This window comes from Natator depressus, chromosome 5 (genome assembly GCF_965152275.1).
Source record: "Natator depressus isolate rNatDep1 chromosome 5, rNatDep2.hap1, whole genome shotgun sequence".
Classification (NCBI taxonomy): domain Eukaryota; kingdom Metazoa; phylum Chordata; order Testudines; family Cheloniidae; genus Natator; species Natator depressus.
The window spans coordinates 1,988,945-2,011,008 of NC_134238.1; the positions used below are offsets into that span (position 1 = coordinate 1,988,945).

General features: G+C 45.9%; 1 protein-coding gene across 5 annotated transcripts in view; it reads right to left on the minus strand.

Annotated features, from left to right (window-relative positions):
• UNC13B (unc-13 homolog B) overlaps window positions 1–22,064 on the minus strand; it is a 400,249-nt gene that overhangs the window by 59,025 nt on the left and 319,160 nt on the right. For all 5 annotated transcript variants that reach the window (XM_074952218.1, XM_074952216.1, XM_074952217.1 and 2 more), the window contains 4 exons: window positions 8,633–8,759; window positions 3,931–4,027; window positions 3,007–3,150; window positions 2,291–2,368 (listed from right to left, as the gene is read on the minus strand). In XM_074952218.1, the coding sequence (XP_074808319.1) occupies window positions 2,291–2,368; window positions 3,007–3,150; window positions 3,931–4,027; window positions 8,633–8,759 (446 nt within the window). The remainder of the gene's footprint in view (window positions 1–2,290; window positions 2,369–3,006; window positions 3,151–3,930; window positions 4,028–8,632; window positions 8,760–22,064) is intronic.

Consider the following 22,064-nt stretch of genomic DNA (forward strand, 5'->3'; position numbering starts at 1 on the left):
AATTCTATACGCATCCCTGGCAGGCTACCGGGTTGGGTACAGCACAGAGCACTGTTCAGAAACTACAGGAGATTTGAACCATTTGTGAACACAACAGGTGGAAGCCATTTGCATGCTGTGGCCTTTGCTTCAAGAAAATGGTGGGAAATTATTTCTTTTGAAGAAAATAATTATGGGTAGAAACAATGAAACCTGTATAAACAATTAGCACTTGCAGCAGAAAGGGGAGAAAGTCTTGGTAAACACATGAAAATTGAGTGAACAACATTATTTTTGTTCTTTCACTCTCTTGGGGCAGCCACAGCTGCATTACCTATTGAACTGCACAGGAAAAAAATACACCAACTAACGGCCTCGAGTGACACCTGGAATGCTGGAGCACTTATCGATCACTCCGTTTACAGCCACTGTGATCGGAGTGTGACTTCTCTGGTGCCATGTCCTGACAGAGTCTGAATTACATGAGCACAAAGGGAGAAAGCCCATTTGCTAAGAGAAGGCTGGAGCATTCCCCTGGCTTCATTAAAGAAGAGCGTCAAGAACAGCATGTGACAGACATCCAGATTTCAGACACAGAGTTTTATTTACCACCACCATTAATGATCTAGAAATGGGGTTGAACAACAAGTTAGTTTGAAGTAGGGGATACTAAACTGGGAAGTGTTTGTGAAAGCCAAATGGGATACAGACATAGTATAAAGATCTACAAAGAGTGTCCCATGCCCATTTCTTTTCATGGCTGTAAAACAAGATTTAGACAATAGGGTGGATGCCTCACTCCAAAGGGCCCTGGAAAAAGGTGATAGCAGCAGCCATAAAGCAGTTCCCCAGGTTCAGAATGAAAAGATGAGGAGAAGAGTCCAAGCCCCAGCAAGTCAGGCAGAGTCTACCTTGGCCATCACCTTGTCACGTGGCCAAGCACCCTGTGCAAGCATGGAGCCCGACAGGAATGGTCCATCTCTGCTCTCAACAATTCCATGTGCGGCTGCAGCCTGAGGAGGGAGGGGAATCACAGCAGAGTCTACAAGGTGCATGCGGACTGGAACATTTATTTCCCACTCCTTAATGGAGAGTAAACCCTCTGACATAGGTGTGGTGGGACTGACACACAGCAAGTGCCCAATTAGGAATCATTAAAAAAGGGATAGAGAATAAGATGGAGAATATCTTATTCCCCTTTTATAAATCCATGGTACGCCCACATCTTGAGTACTGCGTACAGATGTGGTCCCCTCATCTCAAAAAAGATATGTTTCAGAGTAACAGCCGTATTAGTCTGTATTCGCAAAAAGAAAAAAGGAGGACTTGTGGCACCTTAGAGGCTAACCAATTTATTTGAGCATAAGCCTTCGTGAGCTACAGCTCACTTCATCGGATGCATAAAGTGGAAAATACAGCATCCGATGAAGTGAGCTGTAGCTCACGAAAGCTTATGCTCAAATAAATTGGTTAGCCTCTAAGGTGCCACAAGTACTCCTTTTCTTTTTTCTAAAAAAGATATGCTGGATTTAGAAAAGGTTCAGAAAAGGGCAACTAAAATGATGAGGGGTTTGGAACAGGTCCCATCTGAGGAGAGATTAAAGAGGCCAGGACTTTTCAGACTGGAAAAGAGGAGACTAAGGGGGGATATGAGAGAGGTCTATAAAATCATGAGTGGTGTGGAGAAAGTGAATAAGGAAAAGTTATTTACTTGTTCCCATAATATAAGAACTAGGGGCCACCAAATGAAATTCATGGGTAGCAGATTTAAAACAAATAAAAGGAAGTTCTTCTTCACTCAGCGCACAGTCAACCTGTGGAACTCCTTGCCTGAGGAGGTTGTGAAGGCTAGGACTATAACAGGGTTTAAAAGAGAACTGGATAAATTCATGGAGGTTAAGTCCATCAATGGCTATTAGCCAGGATGGGTAAGGAATGGTGTCCCTAGCTTCTGTTTGTCAGAGGGTGGAGATGGATGGCAGGCGAGAGGATCATTACCTGTTAGGTTCACTCCCTCTGGGGCACCTGGCATTGGCCACTGTCGGTAGACAGGATACTGGGCTGAATGGACCTTTGGTCTGACCCAGTATGGCCTCTCTTATGTTCTTAACTTTGATTTGCTCACCTATAAAATGAAATTAACTCCATAAAACTCCTGGGGCTTGATGACATGAGCAACAATGATGAGGTTTATGGCTTCCCAGCTGCAGTATGAGGACTCTTTAACCTGCTATTTTAAAGCTATTGCAGAGCGGCTCAACGATGCCTGGGTTTCTAAAGGTGGGGAGGGGGGAAATCAAATGTTACTCACTAGTTTCTCCTTGGAGCAGTAGGACTGGAAGCACTTGGAGAGAATGTCAGCATACTGCATCAGCACTTTCCCAATTGTCTGCAAAGACAACAGGGAATAATGTTATGCTCTGCTCTTCGACTGAGAAATGCAGCATGTTTGCAGAAGAACACGAAAATAAAATCAAACAAATAACTTAGAGTAGACAGGATTCTTCAAAACTCTTAGCTTCTGTTCTTCAGGGTTCATTAATTTCATTTTTGGGTGGCTTTTTTTTTTTAAGCAATTTGAGCGTTTTATGCAGATGTCTGAAAATCAGATTTTTTAAGGACTTTCTCTTTGTGTATACTGTAATGAATAATCTCTTTGTAATGCTCCTCACTGCACTTTAATGTAGTACTGTTTCAAACAGTACTATGTTAAAGGACACTAGGGACCCTTTAGTACACAGTAGCAGGGTCTACATGGACCAATTAATGTGCAAAACATTAGTGTGCTTTGGAAATCACCCCCCTGTGGTGTGTGTTATCGCTCCACATAGACAGGCCCTTAGATACATGTAAGCATTTCTGGTGTTTACTGGAGAAATGCCAATGTTTTCTAAATTTTTATTTTTTGTACAGGGGATGTTTTATCAGCGTTTATCGGTTAAAATCAAAAATAAGAAGCCCTAAAAGTACTTTAAAGTTCTCCATACAATTGAAGGCAGACGAAGAGCTAAATGCTACTGCTGTTACCTTAGCAAACCTCCTCATATAGTGAGCAACAATCATAGGGTCTGGACACTCCAGCTTCTTAATGATCTCAAAGCTCTGATTGAGCTGTGTGAAGACATCCACCACCGAGCAGGAGAACAGAGCATGCTCAGATGTTTGCTGGAACTAAACAAAAAACACACACAGTAATTTCTGAGTGTCTTGTACTGATTTGAGAGAGGCAGCTGGTATTTCCCAGGTATCTGTCCTTTGTCTGCTGCGTGCGCACTGGGCAACTGCAAAGCAGAATATGTTCACCCCAGAATTAAGGAAGGAATTTTCAAAGGGTCCCAAAGAAGTTTGGAACCTAATTTTCAAGGACCTATGAGACCTATCTCCCTTTGACAATTGCAGTCTAAACCAGGAAGGGACATGACTCAGCACCTGGGACTGGCAATTACACTGCTGAGACCTTTCATGAATGCATCGTTTGCCTGTTCATTTAATGAGCAACATGGAAACAAAAACGCACAGAATTTTTTTTTTAAATGGAGAAATATAAATGAGGGCTCGCACCCACATTCAAACAGGCTATGTACAGCACAGCAGCGCCTTCTGGGAGTGCTCGGTGAGGTTAAAGAACAGATGGATTAAGGTCACTTTCACTGTCACGATTAGACAAGTCCCTAGATTCATGTGTTTCAATGACTTCTCTGACAGGCATGGGGATGTGGGAGAATGCCAAGCCTCTTGCTGACACAGATTAGCAGCACCACCACCACTTGTAAATGAATTGCTCTGCAGCCCCTATTAGGTTAAAACGGTTCCTGAGGACCTGGGGACAAAGTCTCAAGATAAAGGAGATTCCCATTTCTTCAGTGAGCTAAAATGGCTGCATCCGCATTCAGGCTTCTGAATTTGCTGTGGTAATATTTGGTTCCTGGGCACAGTAATCCAGCTACGTACCCCATCTTTCTTATCTCTCTCCAGGGCTCCATGCAGGAATTCCAGGGAAACATCTTCATTCTCATCCAGCCACTGCATCACAAACTGCTCAAACCATCTGCCACAGGGAGAGGAAGGAGAGCAAGTTACAGTGTGAAACGCGGGGCCTAGTCACAACTACTAATCTTGTGGCATTCCCACCTCTCAGCACTCGATGAGTCTTTCAGTGATTCAAATGCCTTCAAAACAGCAAAAATCCTGGCTTTCCTCTCCCCAGCTTTATTGGTTACATTTATTGCCAGACAGCAGTTGACCCTCTAGCGAGCCAGTCTGAAAGCTGATTATCATCTGCCCGGGTGCCCAGCTGGCTTTCCCCAGGGAGGATCTGAAGGACAGCAGCACCCTCACACACAGGTGTACTTACACATGTGCCCACATTGCTTCCTGGGCAGGAACAGTAGGCCACAATCTTGCCTGACCCCCTGAGCACTGGATTGTCAGATTGGGCCCCTCATAACCACGGGCTTCAGTACAGTTGCTACCATTTCACCCACTTCGTTCATTCTCCCTCTGCACTGTTCCACCTCTGCTCATGCTCTCTCCCTCTTCAGTAGCTTGGTTCTGGTTTTGCTTTCAATGTTTTTACTCCTTTTTCTCTTTTCCAGTTTGCATTACTAGCCCTCTCTCCCCCTCCCCAAGAACTGTGTGCTCACTGGGCTAGTGAGAATTTTACCAGTGGCTCTGAGGAATTTAACCACACATGCTCCCAGGGACGAGCTAAGGGATACAGGTTAGGGAAGAGAAGCTTGCTGTGTGAGCTTGCAGCTCTCGCTGTCGGATCTGCATTGGGGCATTTGCTTAAGGAAAGAGAGAAGGAAGTGGCTTCCCTGGGCCTCCTGCCATTTTGTCTCCAGGTGCAGGAACATATTTTGGGAGTTGGGGGAGGCAGATCCCAGATGAGGCAGTTTTCTCCACTCTGGTGCTGCTCTCTGCTGCCCCATACCCTCCGTAGGGTAGCCTGGCATCCTCTCTCCCAAAGGCACAGCTGCTCTCCAAGTTGGATCCAGTCTTTTAGACTCTTTGGCATGCTAATTTGTTAACAGACTGGGAGAACGCTTGAGTAACCAGAGCTTAACGTCCGATTGGTGGCACTATACTATCCCCACACGAGATACCAGCCCATGCAGAATCAGCAGTGCCATGGTGACTTATCTCTTGTGAGAGTGCAAGTGAATTTAGTGCATATGAAAGGGTCCAGATTGACCCACCCTAGAGTGGAGCTCCATGAATCCCACGAACAGGTGGAACACGGGCAAAGGAGAACAAGCTTCCCCCATGCTTTCCCATCTCCTATCCTGGAGAGGGGAGAGAGTAGCATAGCAGGATGGAAAGGGCTCCGGAAACTGGGCCTGTTAAAAATGGGTGCCCTTTTGTGCCAAGGAGGTAGCTTTACAATTCAAGTGGGGACATTTATCCACTTGGAACTGGACTAGACTCTTAACTCACTGCACCAGACAGCTACCAGGACTGATGTGCTGGATCTGAACCAGCAAACAGGAAGAGAAAGGATCTGTATCCCATCAGCAATCCCTTGAGCTAGCCAGACCCCATTCTCTTGCTGTTTGAAAGCATCAGGACAATAGACAGGGGAGGTTTTCGGTGGTGTTTAAGAAGCAGCATAGCATTTAAGGTTTCATCTGAATTAAATGTCTCTCTAGAGTTCATTGCACAGCTCTTCTCTATGTAAGTATTTAAGTACTGCAGCTGCAGCAAATCTCACTTTCATATATTACCAAACAGCATTCACAAACAAGGGAAAAAAGGGCCCGTGTGTGAATTTAATCCATAAGAAGTGTATTACATGAGCTTCACAGTAGAGTACGACCTTCTCTGAACAGGCCATGAAGCTCATTCAAATGGTGCTAATTATGGGCTGCTTGAATTAGCAAAGAATGTGAAATAACGTGAGAGACACGAGAGCGAGACAGAGAGCGAGCGCACAAACGCAGAGCAGCCTTAAATACTGGGTAGCCTTAAATACTCCTAACATCTTTGCATATACAGCACATCCATGTTAATATTGGAAATTGTAACTGACACAGTGTTAAATGCCAGCAGCAGCCTGCCTACACCAGCACTACCCAACAAAGCTGTCAGCCACACTGACCTATGTTAGCAATGATGGGAAAATTTCCCTCACAGAGACAAGGTCTGTCCATGTTCCAGTGAAATTGCTTTTGACCTGGCAGTTCTGAGGCTTTGAAAGTCATGGATTGTGCATGGGCTGCAGGACTCTCTTGATTTGAGCGTTTTGTTTGGTTTTTAAATAACGATAGTGCTTTTTAAGCCATGACTCATTCTTTTTACAAGAGAGCTCAGGTACTAAGGAAACAGAGGTAGTTTATAAGAGGGTAGCTAGCAAGTTTCCCATCCCCTGCAGAGCTCCTGAGTGGCAAGCTGCACACTGTATTGTATTGCTTACTGCCCCAGAAAGTTACAGCTCAATGAATGACACAGGCTGCTTGCTACTTACTAATTGCTGCTTATGGCACAGAAGGAGGCAGAACTGCCTACTGGTTATCCCTTACCAGCCATTGCGTATTGCGCCTTTGACATTCACTGCACGCTCATAGAAGGAGATAAGGGCACTTCAGAAAGTGTGCCACATGCAGTGATGAGAACACAAAGCCACTAGCCATAGATGGGATGCATAATACTTCCAGCATAATGGTTTACAAATTCACGGTCATCTAGGGTCTGAGCTCTGTCTCCTGTCCATTCTGAGGCGTAAGAGTTGGCTCTCTGGATAGTGGAGTTTTGACGGGTCTCAAAGAGTTTACTAGGTTTGAAGCTGAAGCAGAGAATTTTAAGTATCTTCTGTATTTAGTGAACTTGCATTTCATAAAATAGAAACTAACTCATTGCTACGCTTAGCCCCAGTGGTATTTTTGAAGGGGTGGGCGTAGGAGCGCAGACAGATAAGGGAGATGGTTGAAATAGTCATTAGATGTGTTTGGTTACATGCTTAGTGTTAAATATTAGCACTGATCAGCAGCAGAGGTTACTGGAGACTGCACATACACCAGGACACTAGGAACTCTATAGAGAGATACCTTCTTGCTGGTGCAGGAAGGATGCCTCATGAGGAAGCAACTCTCTTCCTTTGTATCTCCACCATCCTGCGGTGGCACAAAGTCAGCTCCACAAGTCATAGGGGCTAAGGAAATGTTCTCAGCTGCACTGCTTGTACCCTCATCTGCCCAGGACTCATTGAATATTACTGCTTAGTGACACTCCGGTCACATTTTTCACCCATAGATCGCAGAGCTCCTTAGGAAAATAGCGAAGCATCATTATCATTATTTTACAGATCTGTAAACTAAGACACAATACAGAGAAATCAAGTGACCTGCCCAAAGCTCGCTGACTCAGAAGCAGAGCCAAGAAAGGAAACCAGGCCGGCCTCCTGTCCACATGACCATGCAGCCTCTCATTGCTCTGCTGATCTGTTCCCAAGGCCCACAGTTCAAACTGGTTATTATATCAGGTGTCCCAAATTCGAGTGATGCCCTGTAGATCAGGCATGCTCAAATTGTGTTCACCTGAGGGCTGTGCTGACAACTTGCTAGGAGCCCAAGGGCCATGCCTAATTTTAATAATACAGCTTAGCTGGCACATGCCCTTATTTTTAATTCCTTGGTGTTGCGCAGCAGCTACAAGCCGCAGCAACAGGCCAGGTTGCTCAGGACAAGGTTGATTATTGCGATCTGGGACCTGTAGTCACCAGCAACTACAGCTCCATATTAAAGGGCAGGACAGACACACTGTATAACTGTTATCCTCACTGGCCTCCCTGGATATAGACCATGTGATCCAGGCTCTCTGCTTTGCCCTTTGTTGAATGCAGTATTTCATGCTGAAACTCATGGGATTCTCCCAAGGTGAGCTTGCACTGAATCAGCTCTGCCCTTTGCAGGACAGACTGATATCAGCTGGATGGGCCTGCTCACCCAGTAAATCAACCCCAGAAAACAAATTATTCAAGTCAGACCCTTTGCAACCTCTACTAAAGAGAAAAGGCATCAGAACAGGAAGTGGGGCGGAATTGCTCCCGGGGCGGCGAGGACCTAAGTGAGCGCCTTGCTCAGGGAAGGTGCCATTATTGGAGTCTAATCTAAAGACACCAGCACTGCTTTACTAAGGAAGTTGCCTATTAAAAAAAAAAAAAAAAAAAAAAAAGGCAGCAGCCCCTAGCAGCAGCTCCAGCTTCTGGCAGGAACTTGGGGTGGCCACTCAGACAGTGCTTGGAAGCCAAGGTTTGATAAGACAGAGCATTTGCCGTTTAACCGTTGATTACAGAGTCAAAATTACAAGGCCCACCCCAATGTAACCAGATCACAGATTGTAAGCATGCCATAGAAATGCCCCCAAATCAAACCTAGATCCCAAGGTCCAACCCTCTGCTAAATACTTTGGCTCTTGAGACTGAGTTGAGACATACTGTACAATGAGATGAAACAATCACGTATGTAAGGAGGAGAAAGACCAATAGCAAGAATAGCTGAGAGAAGGCTAGTATGCTTTCGGTATGGTCAGAAAGAAGTGTAGAGGCAGTAAAGATTGGAAAGGTAGGAAGACTAAGGTAAAGCAGAAAGATCACCCTAAGGAAGGTGTGAGATGGGGCAAGAAATGGAATTTATAACAGAGAATACAACTGACTTACGCTGGATAGTCGGGCACTTTCCCCTTGAAGGCAGGCAGATCGCGAACATACTCATTGTACAGCCATTTCACTTTGAAGTGCAAATTCATATAGTCTGCACTTTTACATAGTCTGTGCTTCTCATGATCTGTTGGGAAGAAAATAAGCAGTCAGGTACGTTAAACTAGCATTATTCCAGCTGCACTGGTCACAGCAGGGTTGCGTACAACACATCTGCAATGTGCTACGGTACTGGTGCATGAGGTATGCCTATAATGCCAAGACATTTCAGCAATTAGGATTTCTACAGCATTTAGGGGTTCTTTGCAGATCAGCAGGTTGAGTTCTGAAGTAATTTTGCACAGCTCCATCTAACACTTCAAAAATAGAAGAATTTCTGGTTGTCATGACAATAAGAGGAGAATGATTTCTTATGGCCTGTCCTCCTCTTCACATTAGATGCTCTGGATTTTGTCGTCCTAAGAAAGAAATAATACAATTCCTAGAGATGGCATTTGGGTTCTCCTAGATTTAAATGGTGGTAACAAATATACTATCTTGCAGCCTCCAAGAGAGGAGGGCAGGGAGAGTTAAGTTCCGTATCTTCATTTGTTAGTGACGTCCTAGTATGGAGTAGGTGTGGATTTCTACAGGGGCTCTGCGAGGCATTTTCATCACTACAGCACATGCATCTTTTGCCTCCCAGACTCAGCTGGCTCAGTCTCTGCAGAGCAGAGGTGAAGGACTAGGAGGCCACTGCTGGCTCAGTGCACTGGGGACACTTCATCATCAGGAAAACACAGTTCTTGCTGGTGCAGGAAGGATGCCTCATGAGGAAGCAACTCTCTTCCTTTGTATCTCCACCATCCTGTGGTGGCACAAAGTCAGCTCCACAAGTCATAGGGGCTAAGGAAATGTTCTCAGCTGCACTGCTTGTGCCCTCATCTGCCCAGGACTCAATCAGCAATTCCCTCCTCCCAGCATTTCCAGCTGGACTGGTGCAGAAGGCCCCGGGTCACCTGCTCCCTGGGGTTGGGCCATTATGGTCATTTTACCCCCTCACCCCCCAAATTCTTTATACGGGCTGCCCATAAAGCAGTCAATTGCTTTTAAGGCAGACCTGCCTGCTTGTCAAGCCTCGAGTGGGAAACAACCTGCCTATACTTTAACTTATCCTTGAGCTTTGTCTTAGTAGTTAAATGTGTTCTCACATCATTTGTTTTTAGAGAGGTTCCACCATTACCACTTACCTTCACTAGCAAGTGATGAGAGATTTTGCTACATCTTGGAAAACTCAGCCGCCAGAAACATCCCTATTCCCTTCTGGGATATTATGAAAGATACTTCTCTATCAGACTGGTGCTTTGTTTTAACCACCATCGAGTCCATGAGTACAATCCTCTTTCCAAAGGGACACCTGCTGCATTTGGAAGCCTCTTACTGGGTTTTATTTGAGGTGGGTCCAAGCTGCAGAGATTTCCCTGGATCTGAGTTTTCCCAATGCCACAGTTGGTTTGATGGCCAAACTTTATACACGTATGTGACCCGTTCACTCCAAGTGATGTTTTTCTTGGAAGTGAAGAAAAAGAGCATCGCTGTGTCTTAGAGCTTGTCTACACGAACACTTGGCAAGCTGAGATAGGAATTTACCCTGCCCCAGCCTGCTGCAGCATAACGGTCCACGTGCACCAGCTGATGTGCGTTAATAGTTTATAAGAGCACTTTGGGATAGTCTCTTTGAAATGGGACCAGCTGAAAGTGCATTAACAAATTGTTAACATGTGTCAGAATAGGAGTGGACATGTGGACAGTAGTTAGACTGCAGCAGGTAAGTGCGGGGCAGACTTAACCTCCCATAGTCTAATTGCTTATGTAGATATGCCTTAGCTTAATGAAGCTATGATATCCTTAGTGCCTAAGGAGGATAGGAGCCCCACCTCAGAGTATCTGACCTACTGGCCTCTCTCAGTAGTAAGGGCAGAAGTAAAGACATATGTAGGGGGTTTAGCAGTCAGACTGGAGTTGGAAAGAGACACAAGTATGCACTCCGTGCCTCTAGTGAGAGAGGGAAATCAGTGGACAATCAGCACTTTGTTCATTTTGATGTGGAGCACTACAGGGGTTGCCATCACCCTACTTGACAGAGCAGAGAGTCATTCTTGCATAGGAGCAGCTGCCAGCTTATAACACAACTGGATGCATTTGAGATGAAGTGGCTTGAGCAGTAAGTTTTTCTCCACAGGTGACAAGGAGACCATACAACTTTCTAAATGACAAGCCCTGTCAAAGTAGAGGTCAGTAGTGCTTGAGATGCAAGATGTGTAACCTCCCCTATGAAAGATGGATATGTGGCTATGGGAAAAGCACAGGCCATGAGACAGACTGATAAAAGAAAATCTAACAAATTTATTTGAGCATAAGCTTTCGTGAGCTACAGCTCACTTCATCGGATGCTGTAGCTCACAAAAGCTTATGCTCAAATAAATTTGTTAGTCTCTAAGATGCCACAAGTAATCCTTTTCTTTTTGCAAATACAGACTAACATGGCCGCTACTCTGAAAAAAGAAAATCTGATACAGTTTAGTCAGAAGTTTGGGGGCAGGCCTACGTATCACCTTGTCTTTGCACAATACACAGCATAAGGTGTTGGCCATCAGGACTTACAGCTCTGAGATACTCCTGGCAAACAAAAATTAGACCTTCAGCACAGGAACATAGGAACAGCCACAGTGGATCAGACCAGTTGTCCATCTAACTGAGTCTTCTATCTCCTGCTGTTTCTGAGGAAGGTGCAAGGAAAGCCCGCACAAGGCAGGCATGGCACAAGTTATATCCCGCTGTTTTTCTGTCATAAAAGCATCTGAGTCCACACCATGTGGAACTGCTACTCCTGTGGGAATTCTGCGCCACTGCGCATGTGCAGAATTCATGTCCCCTGCAGATTTCTTTGCTTCCCCGCAGAAAAATGACTTTCTGACAGGGAAGCTGCAAGAGCAGTCATGCACCATTCCCTAGCTGCGCAGGTACATTGTTTCAGGCACCCAGAGCAGCCAGCGGAGAGGTAAATCATCACAGGGCTGGGGACAGCCCAGCCAGTGGCTCCTAGCCTGAGCTGGGATCAGCTCCTAGTGCTGGCTAGGCTGGAGGCAGGAGAGAACAGGACTTCCTCTTCCCCTGGAAGGAGTGGCTGGGGCTGTGTCAGACTCACCCCCAGAAACCTCCCTGAGCTGCAGGAAGCTCTGCATCCTCCCTGCTTCCTGCCCCCATCACTCCTCAGCTGCGGGGGAGGGGTCACCGTACAGAGAGCTGCTCCCCCATCTGCCCAACCCCCACACATCCGGACCTCCCATACGCAGACACCCCTGCCAAGCCGCACCCTGTACATCCAGAACCCTCCTAGCCCTCCAGACCCGAACCCCACCCCACTGACCCTCAACCCCTGCATCTGGAGCGTCCTGCATCCAGATCCCCTGCCTCTGGACATCCACCCCTGCACCTAGACCACCCCCCACTGAGCTCCCTGCACATAACCCCCCACCCTTTTGAGCCCCACCCCCCTGAGCCCCCACATCCAGATCCCCATGCCATTGACCCCAATTAGCTGCACCCAGCCCCCCACAACACCCAGCCCCCCTCTGAGACCCCCACAGCTGAGGCCCAACCACTTTCACCTGGAAACCCCTGCTGCGTCCCATTGCCCCAGCACCTGAAACCCGCCCCAAAGAGCCTCTGTGTATACAGATACCCTCCTACACACACATGCCTAGACCACCCCCCTCTGAGCTGCCTGCATCCAGGTTGTCCCACACAGAATCCTCTCACCCCACACCTGGATCCCCCCACACTGAGCCCCTCCACACTTGGATCCTGCCTGCCCCACACCAGCTGCACCTGGCACAGGTGCCCCAGGATATTTCTGGGGCAGGCCCAGGTCTTATGCTGTGTCAGGGTTGGGTGTAGCCTCACCATTGAGTCCATGTCCCCGGAGTGAGGGGTGGAAAGGCTGCACAGTGATCTCCAACCTTTGTGCAGCCAGTGGTCTGTGCTCCCCACTGTCATACAGGAGCCTCTGCATTTATTTATTGACAAATAAAACTTGCAGAATTTTAAAATATTGTGCACAGAATTTTTAATGTTTTGGAGCAGAATGTCCCCAGGAGTAACTAACTGCTGATCCTGAGGTTCCAGTGGAGGCAGCCAAAGGACTCCCAAGGACCCTTTGCTTTTCTGTTGGAGAAGACTGCCCATGGAGCAGGACCCCTCACCGGCATTTAAGAGGAGCTGCTGACCCAAGACGCGGAGGCCCAAAGGGACGAACACCAAAGTACTCAGAAACCATGTGGAGTAAAACCTGAATGGGGCTTGAACTCTGAAGCTGTCTGCCCAAAAAACTCACCAAGGTGGCGCTGCATAAAAATGACATGGCACCCACCACCTTGGAACTGAGAAAACGACAGCACCCACCTCAGATCCAGCAGGGACCAGTGATCCCTGGATCCAAGTATAGCATTAATCAGCCCCCAAAACAGGTCTTCCTGGAGCTGGGAACTTGTCATCAGTACTGAAGAGATGACAGTTCTGGGGAGAATATTGGAAATGCTAGACGGGTCTGAGTAATGCGACATCTCTTCCAGCAGATCCTTCAGAGGGGTTATGGGGGTCTGCCAGACAGTTCCAAGGGGCATCCCCACAAATAGGACTGACCTGACTATGTTAGGTTCCATGGGAAGAATACGGATCCTAAGCCATTTCACCATTTCCTTACTGGGCACTTTTACAAGTGACTTGGGATGTCGCATCTTGGCTCAGACCCCTCCTCAAATTCAACCAAAACAGGGAGCGCAACAGGGCAAGAGGAACACCTCTTAAACCCTGTGATCTCAATGAATACAATGTCTCAGGCAAGGCCCCTGGTGATCCCAGAGCAGTAGAAATTTGACAAAAACAGCCAACACACACATTTTAAGTGGAGGTTACTTACTGTAACTGGAGATTCTTCGGGATGTGCAGCCCCTTTCTGTATTCCACATGTGGGTACACAGGCACACCATGCACCTGAGTCTGGAGATTTTAGCAAGCAGTGTCTGTTGGCTCACATGTGCGCAGTGAATCTCCTCGTGCTCCTGGGTGAGGGTATAAGCAGCAGTGCGGGTCGACACCCTCTCAGTTCCTCTTCTAACCACAAATCTAATCAGATCCGCAGCAGAGGGGATGGAGGGCAGGTAGCAGAATACAGATGGGGCCTCACATCTCAAAGAACTTCCAGGTATAGTAAGTAACCTCCACTACTTCTTTGAGTGCTGGTTCCTATGTGTATTCTACACGTGGGAGATTGACAAACAGTTATCAGATCGGAGGTGGGGGCGAGGAAGCCAGCAACAAAGATGCATGCAGTACTTCAGATCCAACTGCTGCATCTCTAGCAGCAGCTTGTCCTTTTGAAATACTCTAAATGGGGGGGTGGGTGGGTGGGTAGGTCCACCATGAAGGCTCCCAGTTTGTTGACCCTCCTGGCTGAAGTGATGTCCACTAGAAATGCCACCTTCATGGACAGGTGGGACACGGAACATGATGTTAAGGATTCAAACCGAAGTCTAGTGAGCTTTGACAGCACAAGGTTCAGATCCCATAGTGGTGTGGGTTTAGTGACTGGCAGAAAGGCCTGGATGAGGCTTAGAACCTGGGGGCTCCACTTCTAAGCACGTGCTTGTAGGGGTGCTGCTCATTTGGTGAGGCCAATGTTCCGGGGGGGGGGGGGGGTGTCTCCCCGGCCTGGGTCCGAGAGGGCTTCATAGCCTTCTCCAGTAAGAGTTTTCTAAGGTCAAACTCACGATCTTAGCGGAAACAGCCAACAAATGCTGCACTTCACTGAAACGTCCCCCCCCACCCAGACAGTAGAAGCAGTGTTGGTTTGTTGCTGACGGAGAAGGATCTAGGGCAGTTTTTGAAGCTCAAGAGTCTGGCATAGTCCCTGATTGTGGGGAGGGAGTTCCCAGTCTGGGGAAACAATCTATACTAACCACACTAAAATTAACAAAGAATAACTAATTACAATCTTATTTACAAAAAGAAAAAAGAAAAGGAGTACTTGTGGCACCTTAGAGACTAACCAGTTTATTTGAGCATGAGCTTTCGTGAGCTACAGCTCACTTCATCGGATGCATAGCATATTTACAGGTTTTCTGAAAGAGAGGACACTGGATTCTGACTCAGACCACGTGGCATTAGAAGGAACTGAGAGAGCGTTAACCTGCACTGCGGCTTGTACCCTCGCTCGGGAGCACAAGGAGATCTACTGCGCATGTACGGGCCAACGGACACTACACGTTACAATCTCTAGACTCAGGCGCAGGGTGTGCACCGGAACCCAGGTGTGGAATACACATAGGCACCAATACTCGAAAAAGAACTCACACTTACAAGTCTAAAATTTCCCTAACTGCACTATTTAAGGACTATTTTATCCTAAATTACAAAGCAGAAGAATGGAGGGGAATGCAGGCGTCACTGGGTTGGCGTGCGGGTAGAGGGGAATGCAGGGGTGACTAGAAGGGCTGGGGTGTTTACACACAAACTCTGGAACATTGTGAATTCTACAACTATCCCTTGCTCCCAACTACTGTGACTCCTATAGAAGGGCTCTCTGGAGGCAGAATCAGGAAGGATAAAGCCAAATCTATTTGCCCAAAATAAGCCAGACAAGAGAATGCACTAAAGGCAGAGAAACTAAAATTAGCAGAGTCATGGATCCAAGTCTTTTCCAAAAATATTTTTGTTCGGTCTAGGATAAAATGCTACTAAAATGCAGAGCAGGAAGATGCATGACATCAGCAGAAGCATAATCCTGGGGACTGACCTCTAACACAATCTGCAGCAAGAGGGAGAGAGGGTGACACTGACCTAAGAAAACTAAGGGAACTAAAAAATAAAAAGATGATGAAAACTTACCACCATAAAAGAGGACTTTGCGAATGCGAAAGACAGGTGGGGCTTGTGACAGAGGAGAGACAAAAGTGAACCACAGGAAGAAACAAACATGATGGAGATCAAAGAAATCCGTTGAAACCAAAAACCTCTTGCCCCTTAGCAGCTACCTCAATCATGACCAGCTGCTCTCCCCTTCCAGAGACTGGCTATAGGTTTTGGTCACCTCTACCCGTTTGATAAAGGGAAGGATTTCAGAAGTTACTGACGATAAGAGACAGCCCACAGCACAGAGCTATACTGGCAGCATGCCCGCGATTTCCTTTTTCAGACAGAATTGTGCTCTTGTACCTTTTATTTAAAGCAACCTGTGTTCCAGCCCATTAGCATATACCCTTTGCTTCTTCTGAAACGTGTTAAGTAGGAAACATGTAGGAGTTGGAGATCTTAGTGGACTTATGTGCTGTAGCCTACCAGACATGAAAGAGCTTAGCAGCAGGACTAATGGAAAAGTGCATGAATATTTTCTGACAACTGCTGTGTTTCATCCTCAGCAAACCACAAGAACAGAGAAGAGTTCTACAAAGGTCTCTTATTTCCCCTGGGAACACAATCATACTGTAGATGTTACAACTGAAAACGAGCTCTTAGGGTCATCCAGTCCACCATGAGGGCTCACACGGGATTGCTTCTTTGCAGCATGTTCTCCAGTGCTTTGTCTAATCACATTCTTGACACAGACAATTTCACAGTCTAATACATCTCGCCATTTGTTTTTTTCTTGATATATAGCCTATACTTTCTTTAGTTAATTTAATTCCATTATATCAAAAGATAAAAATCTTATAAAGAGACCCTGAACTATATCCCCCTCTCTCTGGTGTTTCCACTACTCAAATGCTTGTGCACAGTTATTGAATCTCCTCCCCCTTAGTAGTAGTTTGATCACCCTATACATATTTAATTCTTTCAGATCTGTCAGTCCCTTCATCCTGTTCTTATCCAAGTCCCCTCCAACTTACCAACATCTTTCTAGCTCTGAGGTGGCCCAGAACTGAACAAGCACCATACCTCATGGCTGGCAGCTTCTCTATTACTGTCACAGTCAACTGCCTTATTGGTAGAAAACAGAGCTGCATTCCCCTTTGCTTGGAGTCTCTACTCTCTGGATCATGAAGCTGCCCTCTGTGTGACTGAGGGACCTCTAATGATCCATGTTACGCGGCAACTATTTGCCACAGGTCAGCTGTTAAGCAGGTTAATCGTGCAACCAGCCAACTCTCACCACTCAGAGCTGCCACCTTATATCCCACTCCCCAGCATGTCTTTCTGTGTGAACCCAAATCATGTTGTTTTTCAGCCAAGACAACATCTCTAGCAGTCTGTGAAACAGCCACGGAGAGAATGCTGCTAAAGAGCTTTGTCAGACATACTTCTCCAAGATCAGTGCCTAGCTCGCTGTGGGTTTTCTGAATTCTGGTCTCCTTTACGTAGGTATGACATACAAACAACACTACCATTTACTTGCACACCAGGCGTTTGTGGAAAGCTGTACAGACACAGCTAGAAAACTTCCGGAGAGGCTTGTGTTCAGAGCTAGCATCTTTCCAAACCCGAGAACACTTATACTGCCGGCAAATTTACTTCCTGACTGACCATTTCACCCTTGAGTTCACTGCCTACATGAACTAGTGTTTCTCAACAATGCTCTGGACAATTAGAGAAACCAGTCATTTCACCTCTCTCCGGTTAGCTCTTTTGTTCACTTGTGCTGTTTTGAGGACATACTGAGTTCACCGTGTCTCTTCAAAAATGAAAGAGCTCATGTCCCCTACATAAAGGCCCACCAGGCGCCATGACTGACAAGTCTTAAGGGCTTAAAATCCCAAGGACTAGTTTCAACCTGGTATTTCCTAGATCTTAAGTCACTAGAAACTGGTATGTCCTCCTCATAATAATTTAGATTGGATGGTGGAAAACAGAAGAAAAAAACGCTAATGGCATTTAAATAAGCCTGGGATTTCTAAAGCTATGCATCTCCTGTAGGCACTCTCTTGCTTCCTACCAAAAGATCCTGTTCACTAACAGAGTAAAGAGCTCCTGGATGCATTCCTTTTACACTCAATATTTACCATTCACATTTTCCCCACACTGTTCTGTGTGCACAAGATTTCTTCTTTAATTTCAAGGTGAATTCACTCTTTACTGATCCTGAGTAGGTGCCCACCCCTAGACAATGAGTGAGGATTGTAAGGAAAGGATAATTCTCACCCCACATCCATGTCTACATTACATTAAGTTATAATGTGTCACAGTTCTTTATAAATCCTTCCATAAATCTACCGTAGTGTGCTTCATAGCACCCCTTAGCAGTGTACATCAGAGCCTCTACAACACATCATCTTTATTGCAGCCTGGGGTGTGGAGGGAAGGTCACGGATACAGCTCCTCAGACTCACCAGCAGAGCCACCTGTCAAACATATTACTTACCTGGATTTTACTGAACTCATCATTTAAGCTCACAGCAGGCACTGTCTGGAGAGTGAGAGTCCTGTCCTCATTCTCAGACACGGGGCTCTAATGCCCATCCTGTGTCCACATTCCTTTTTAATTTGCTATTTTAAAATCCCTCACCGCAGCTTCTTAAAATCAACCTCATTTAACACATCATATTTTAATAATTTCCCCTTTAACTTGCCTACCTCCTTACCCTTCAAGGGCTTAACTGCAGCAACCTTTCGCCAGAGCATCCCTTACTCTCCTTTTTGTCCTATAACATATTGATATGCCTTACCCTGTGGTTCAAGGAACGATGCTCTAGGGGTAGCATGCTAGCCCAGGATTTGGAAGACCTGCTCTGCCACGGGCTGCATATGACACCTTGGACAAGCCACTTTATGTCCCCGTGCCTCAGTTCTCCATCCATAAAGAAGAGAGAAAAAGAACGTCCCTGTTTCACAGGGATGTTATGAGGATAACTATGTCAAAGGCTGCGCAGCACTTCGATTCTACCGTAATGGGGGCCACATAATGTATCTATGACAGACGGATATTCAGGCCAAGCCCTGGCTCTGGTTCACTGACAAAGGAAAATGAATGCCACAGGTGAGACTCCAAGTCAGAACACTCTGCTGTTCCTTCTAGAAAGCTTCATCCTAGAAAACAGCAGCAGAAACATCCCTGTTGACTTTGATTATCAAGCTGGAAGGTGGGACAGAGACAGTTCCAAGTAGTCACGTCCGAGACTATTTCTCCACTAAAACCATCACTTGGCATTACAGCTGGCAGCAAAGGCAATGCCAGTGCTGAGCAAAGGGGATCCAGGGTCATCATGGCAACCTGTATCTCTTAGGATACGGGAGGCAGCAGCATTGTGCAGGAGCTGGAGCTTCTAGGTGCTCTCAGAAAGGCAGCAGAAATTAAAGTTCTTCCTCAGTGGATCTCACCTATTTTTAGCTGATTCATGGGCCCTGACTGGGGGATTCCACCTAGAATTATTTGGCATGTGAGACATCGCTACCAACCAACATTTGAAGTTAGTTGGCAAAAAAAGTCTCTTGAACAGCAGTTGTCTCCAGCTCCCACAGCATCAACTAATTTGCCGAACCCTCTTGGTAGATCAGGTTCAGTTAGCGTAAGAGCTTAACATACTACAGCTCTGTAGACTGTATCAAGGATGCTTTTGGTAGGGGAGGAAAATCTCTTGACCTACTCACAACTACAAACTCTACTGAAAGGCAGGAACTTACCACTTGGTGAGTTGAGTGAGCTCATTTTATCCAGAACTTAGGAACAGACACACAAGGAAAAACATCATGAAAACAGTTAAGAGCATGTATTTGTACTTTGGAAGGACACACACACCCACAAATCTATCTTCCACAGAATACATTTGCTATTGTTGTAGAGATGGGCCCTCCTGCTCGATCGCATTGAATGCACACTGCCCTGGGACAGACAGATTACACCAAGAGGACTGAATGAGGATTACAGCAGATACTGACAATGCTCGGGAGTTCAGAATCTCAGGGTACAGCTGTGCAACAACTGGACTAGAGGGGAGCCAAGTCCAGTGATCGAGACTGATAAAATCTGCTCTTCGCTCTTTACATAAGTTCATTTTTTACTTAAATTTGCATTTTTCATTGAAAGCTATGACCTAATTTCAACATTTAAGTTTAAAACAAAGGCAACAAGAACTATAATAACTGAATTTAGTTTAAAGCCAGTTTTGATTACAATTGTTGCAGGCTTGTAGAAGGCAAATTAAAGAGCATTCAGAGTAACGCTTACTTAGAAGACTAGAATCTCCACAAGGCAGGATCTTTCAAAGAGCCACATGCAGAAGAGGGCTAATACATGTTACAAAGTTTTCAGGCCTACTGAACCATATGCATGGTCAAGGTACAATTATACAGAACTACCTCCTGTTGTTCTTCAGCCTTCCTTTAGCTTCTCACCATAAAATCCTTCTCAGTCCACTAACTTCTCCTGTACCAACCACAGGCCACACCGAAGACCACCCTATAAAAGGGGGGCTCTGCATGTGTGTACCCCTTACAGTTATTTTCCTGCACCAGTGTGCCAGGGGGTGTACAAGACACAACTGCAAGCCAGTTCTCACCGGAGAAACTTACAATTGAGAAGATATTGAGATTGGTGCCAGGATGCATTGTGATAACTGGATCAGCAAATTTACTCTAATTGTGAACTCTATCATCAAAAGCATAGGACAGTTCATAATATGTCACAATAACCTATAATAGCAAATACTGATGGAAAATGGTACAGAGAGAGATAAAAAACTAAGTCTAAACAAACAGGACTAGCGATATGGTTCAATGGCTATGTTAAAATCATGCTTCATAAAAACAGAAGATGTGGAACCGGAAACTAATAAACCAAAACTGGTATGTCAGATAGTAGGTCTAATTCATGGACAAAATAATGAGGGAATGGGCTATTCCATACACCATTCCCTTTGTGGGTCTTTAAAGAAAGAGACTTGGGGGTAAGGGAGAGGAAGAACAGACAGTGGCTACAGGTGCGAGTTTCATCATCACGGCCGCCACTCCCACTGCTTCCTGGGACCCCGGGCCTTTATCACCCTCATCCTGACTTGACCCGAGCTAATGACAGAGGGACCCAGACAACACCACCCCCGCTACCAGCACCAGCTGAATCCCAACCACCACCAGAAGGAAACAGGATTGGACTTTAACAGCAGCAGCTCCAGCTTGTCTTAACTAACTTCTTCTCTTTTCCCCAAAAGAGACAGTATCACCATCTTGGATACCACCTAAGGAGAGGGTCATACAAGGGTTTTTTCCTTCTAAGACTCCCTCCAGCTAAAGGGAAAGGGAAAAAGGGATGCTGTGAAAATGGAAGCCTTACTTAATACTATATTTTTTAAGAGCAGGTTATCATAGAATCATAGAATATCAGGGTTGGAAGGGACCTCAGGAGGTCATCTAGTCCAACCCCCTGCTCAAAGCAGGATCAATCCCCAATTAAATCATCCCAGCCAGGGCTTTGTCAAGCCTGACCTTAAAAACTTCTAAGGAAGGAGATTCTACCACCTCCCTAGGTAACGCATTCCAGTGTTTCACCACTGTTAGACAAACACCTGTCAGGAATGGTTTAGATAATACTTAGTCCTGCCATGAGTGCAGGGGACTGGACTAGATGACCTCCGGAGGTCCCTTCCAGTTCTATGATTCTACACATTTCAAATGTTTTAACTGTTTTTTCTTCTTTTCTTTATCTTTAATAAAACGTTAAGGGGATGTCTAATGGTGTTTAAGCCATGGCACTCAGCAGACTGAGGTCTCTATATGCCAAGCCCGAGACCTTGCTTAACACTGTTTAATATTGGACAGTGACTGGGTTATGTTAACACTTTCGGCCCTTTCTTCCATCTAAGTTAATACAACAGATGCACTACCAAAACCCAGAGGGTGTGCGAGCCTAGGCTGTTTAATATTATAATCATTTCATCCTCTCCTCCTCCAATATAATATTGTGGTTGAGGAGGCATTACTGCGTTTGTATTGTGGGCTTTGCAGAAGAAGTGGGCCTGTAGGTAGGATTTGTACCAGAAGTGATTGGGAAGGCATTCCACCTGTGAGACAGCATGGAAGATGCATCAAGAGGGAGTGGGTCACTGGCAGAGTGAAAGGACTGAAGAGGGACAAAGTATTCAGAGAAGAACCAGGAAGCAGAGTTATGCATGGCATTGACTCCACTGGATTGACTATCAATCCAATGGAGAGATTCAGTCAGATTGAAAGACAGAATAATTTAATAATAAATAAAATTTTTAGCAGCTTCACTTTGGATGTCCTGAAGAGGAATGATTATGGGAGGGCAGAGAGGGGGAGGTTCCAGCAGTTGAAGTGGGAGGTGACCAGTGTGTGGGGGAAAGGGGGCAGGGAAATGTAAGCCATCAGGTTGGAATGGAAGGTCCAGAATTTCAAAATAATGTGGAGAAAAAAAGTGGTAGGAGTTGTTGGGAACGTGGCTCGGCCC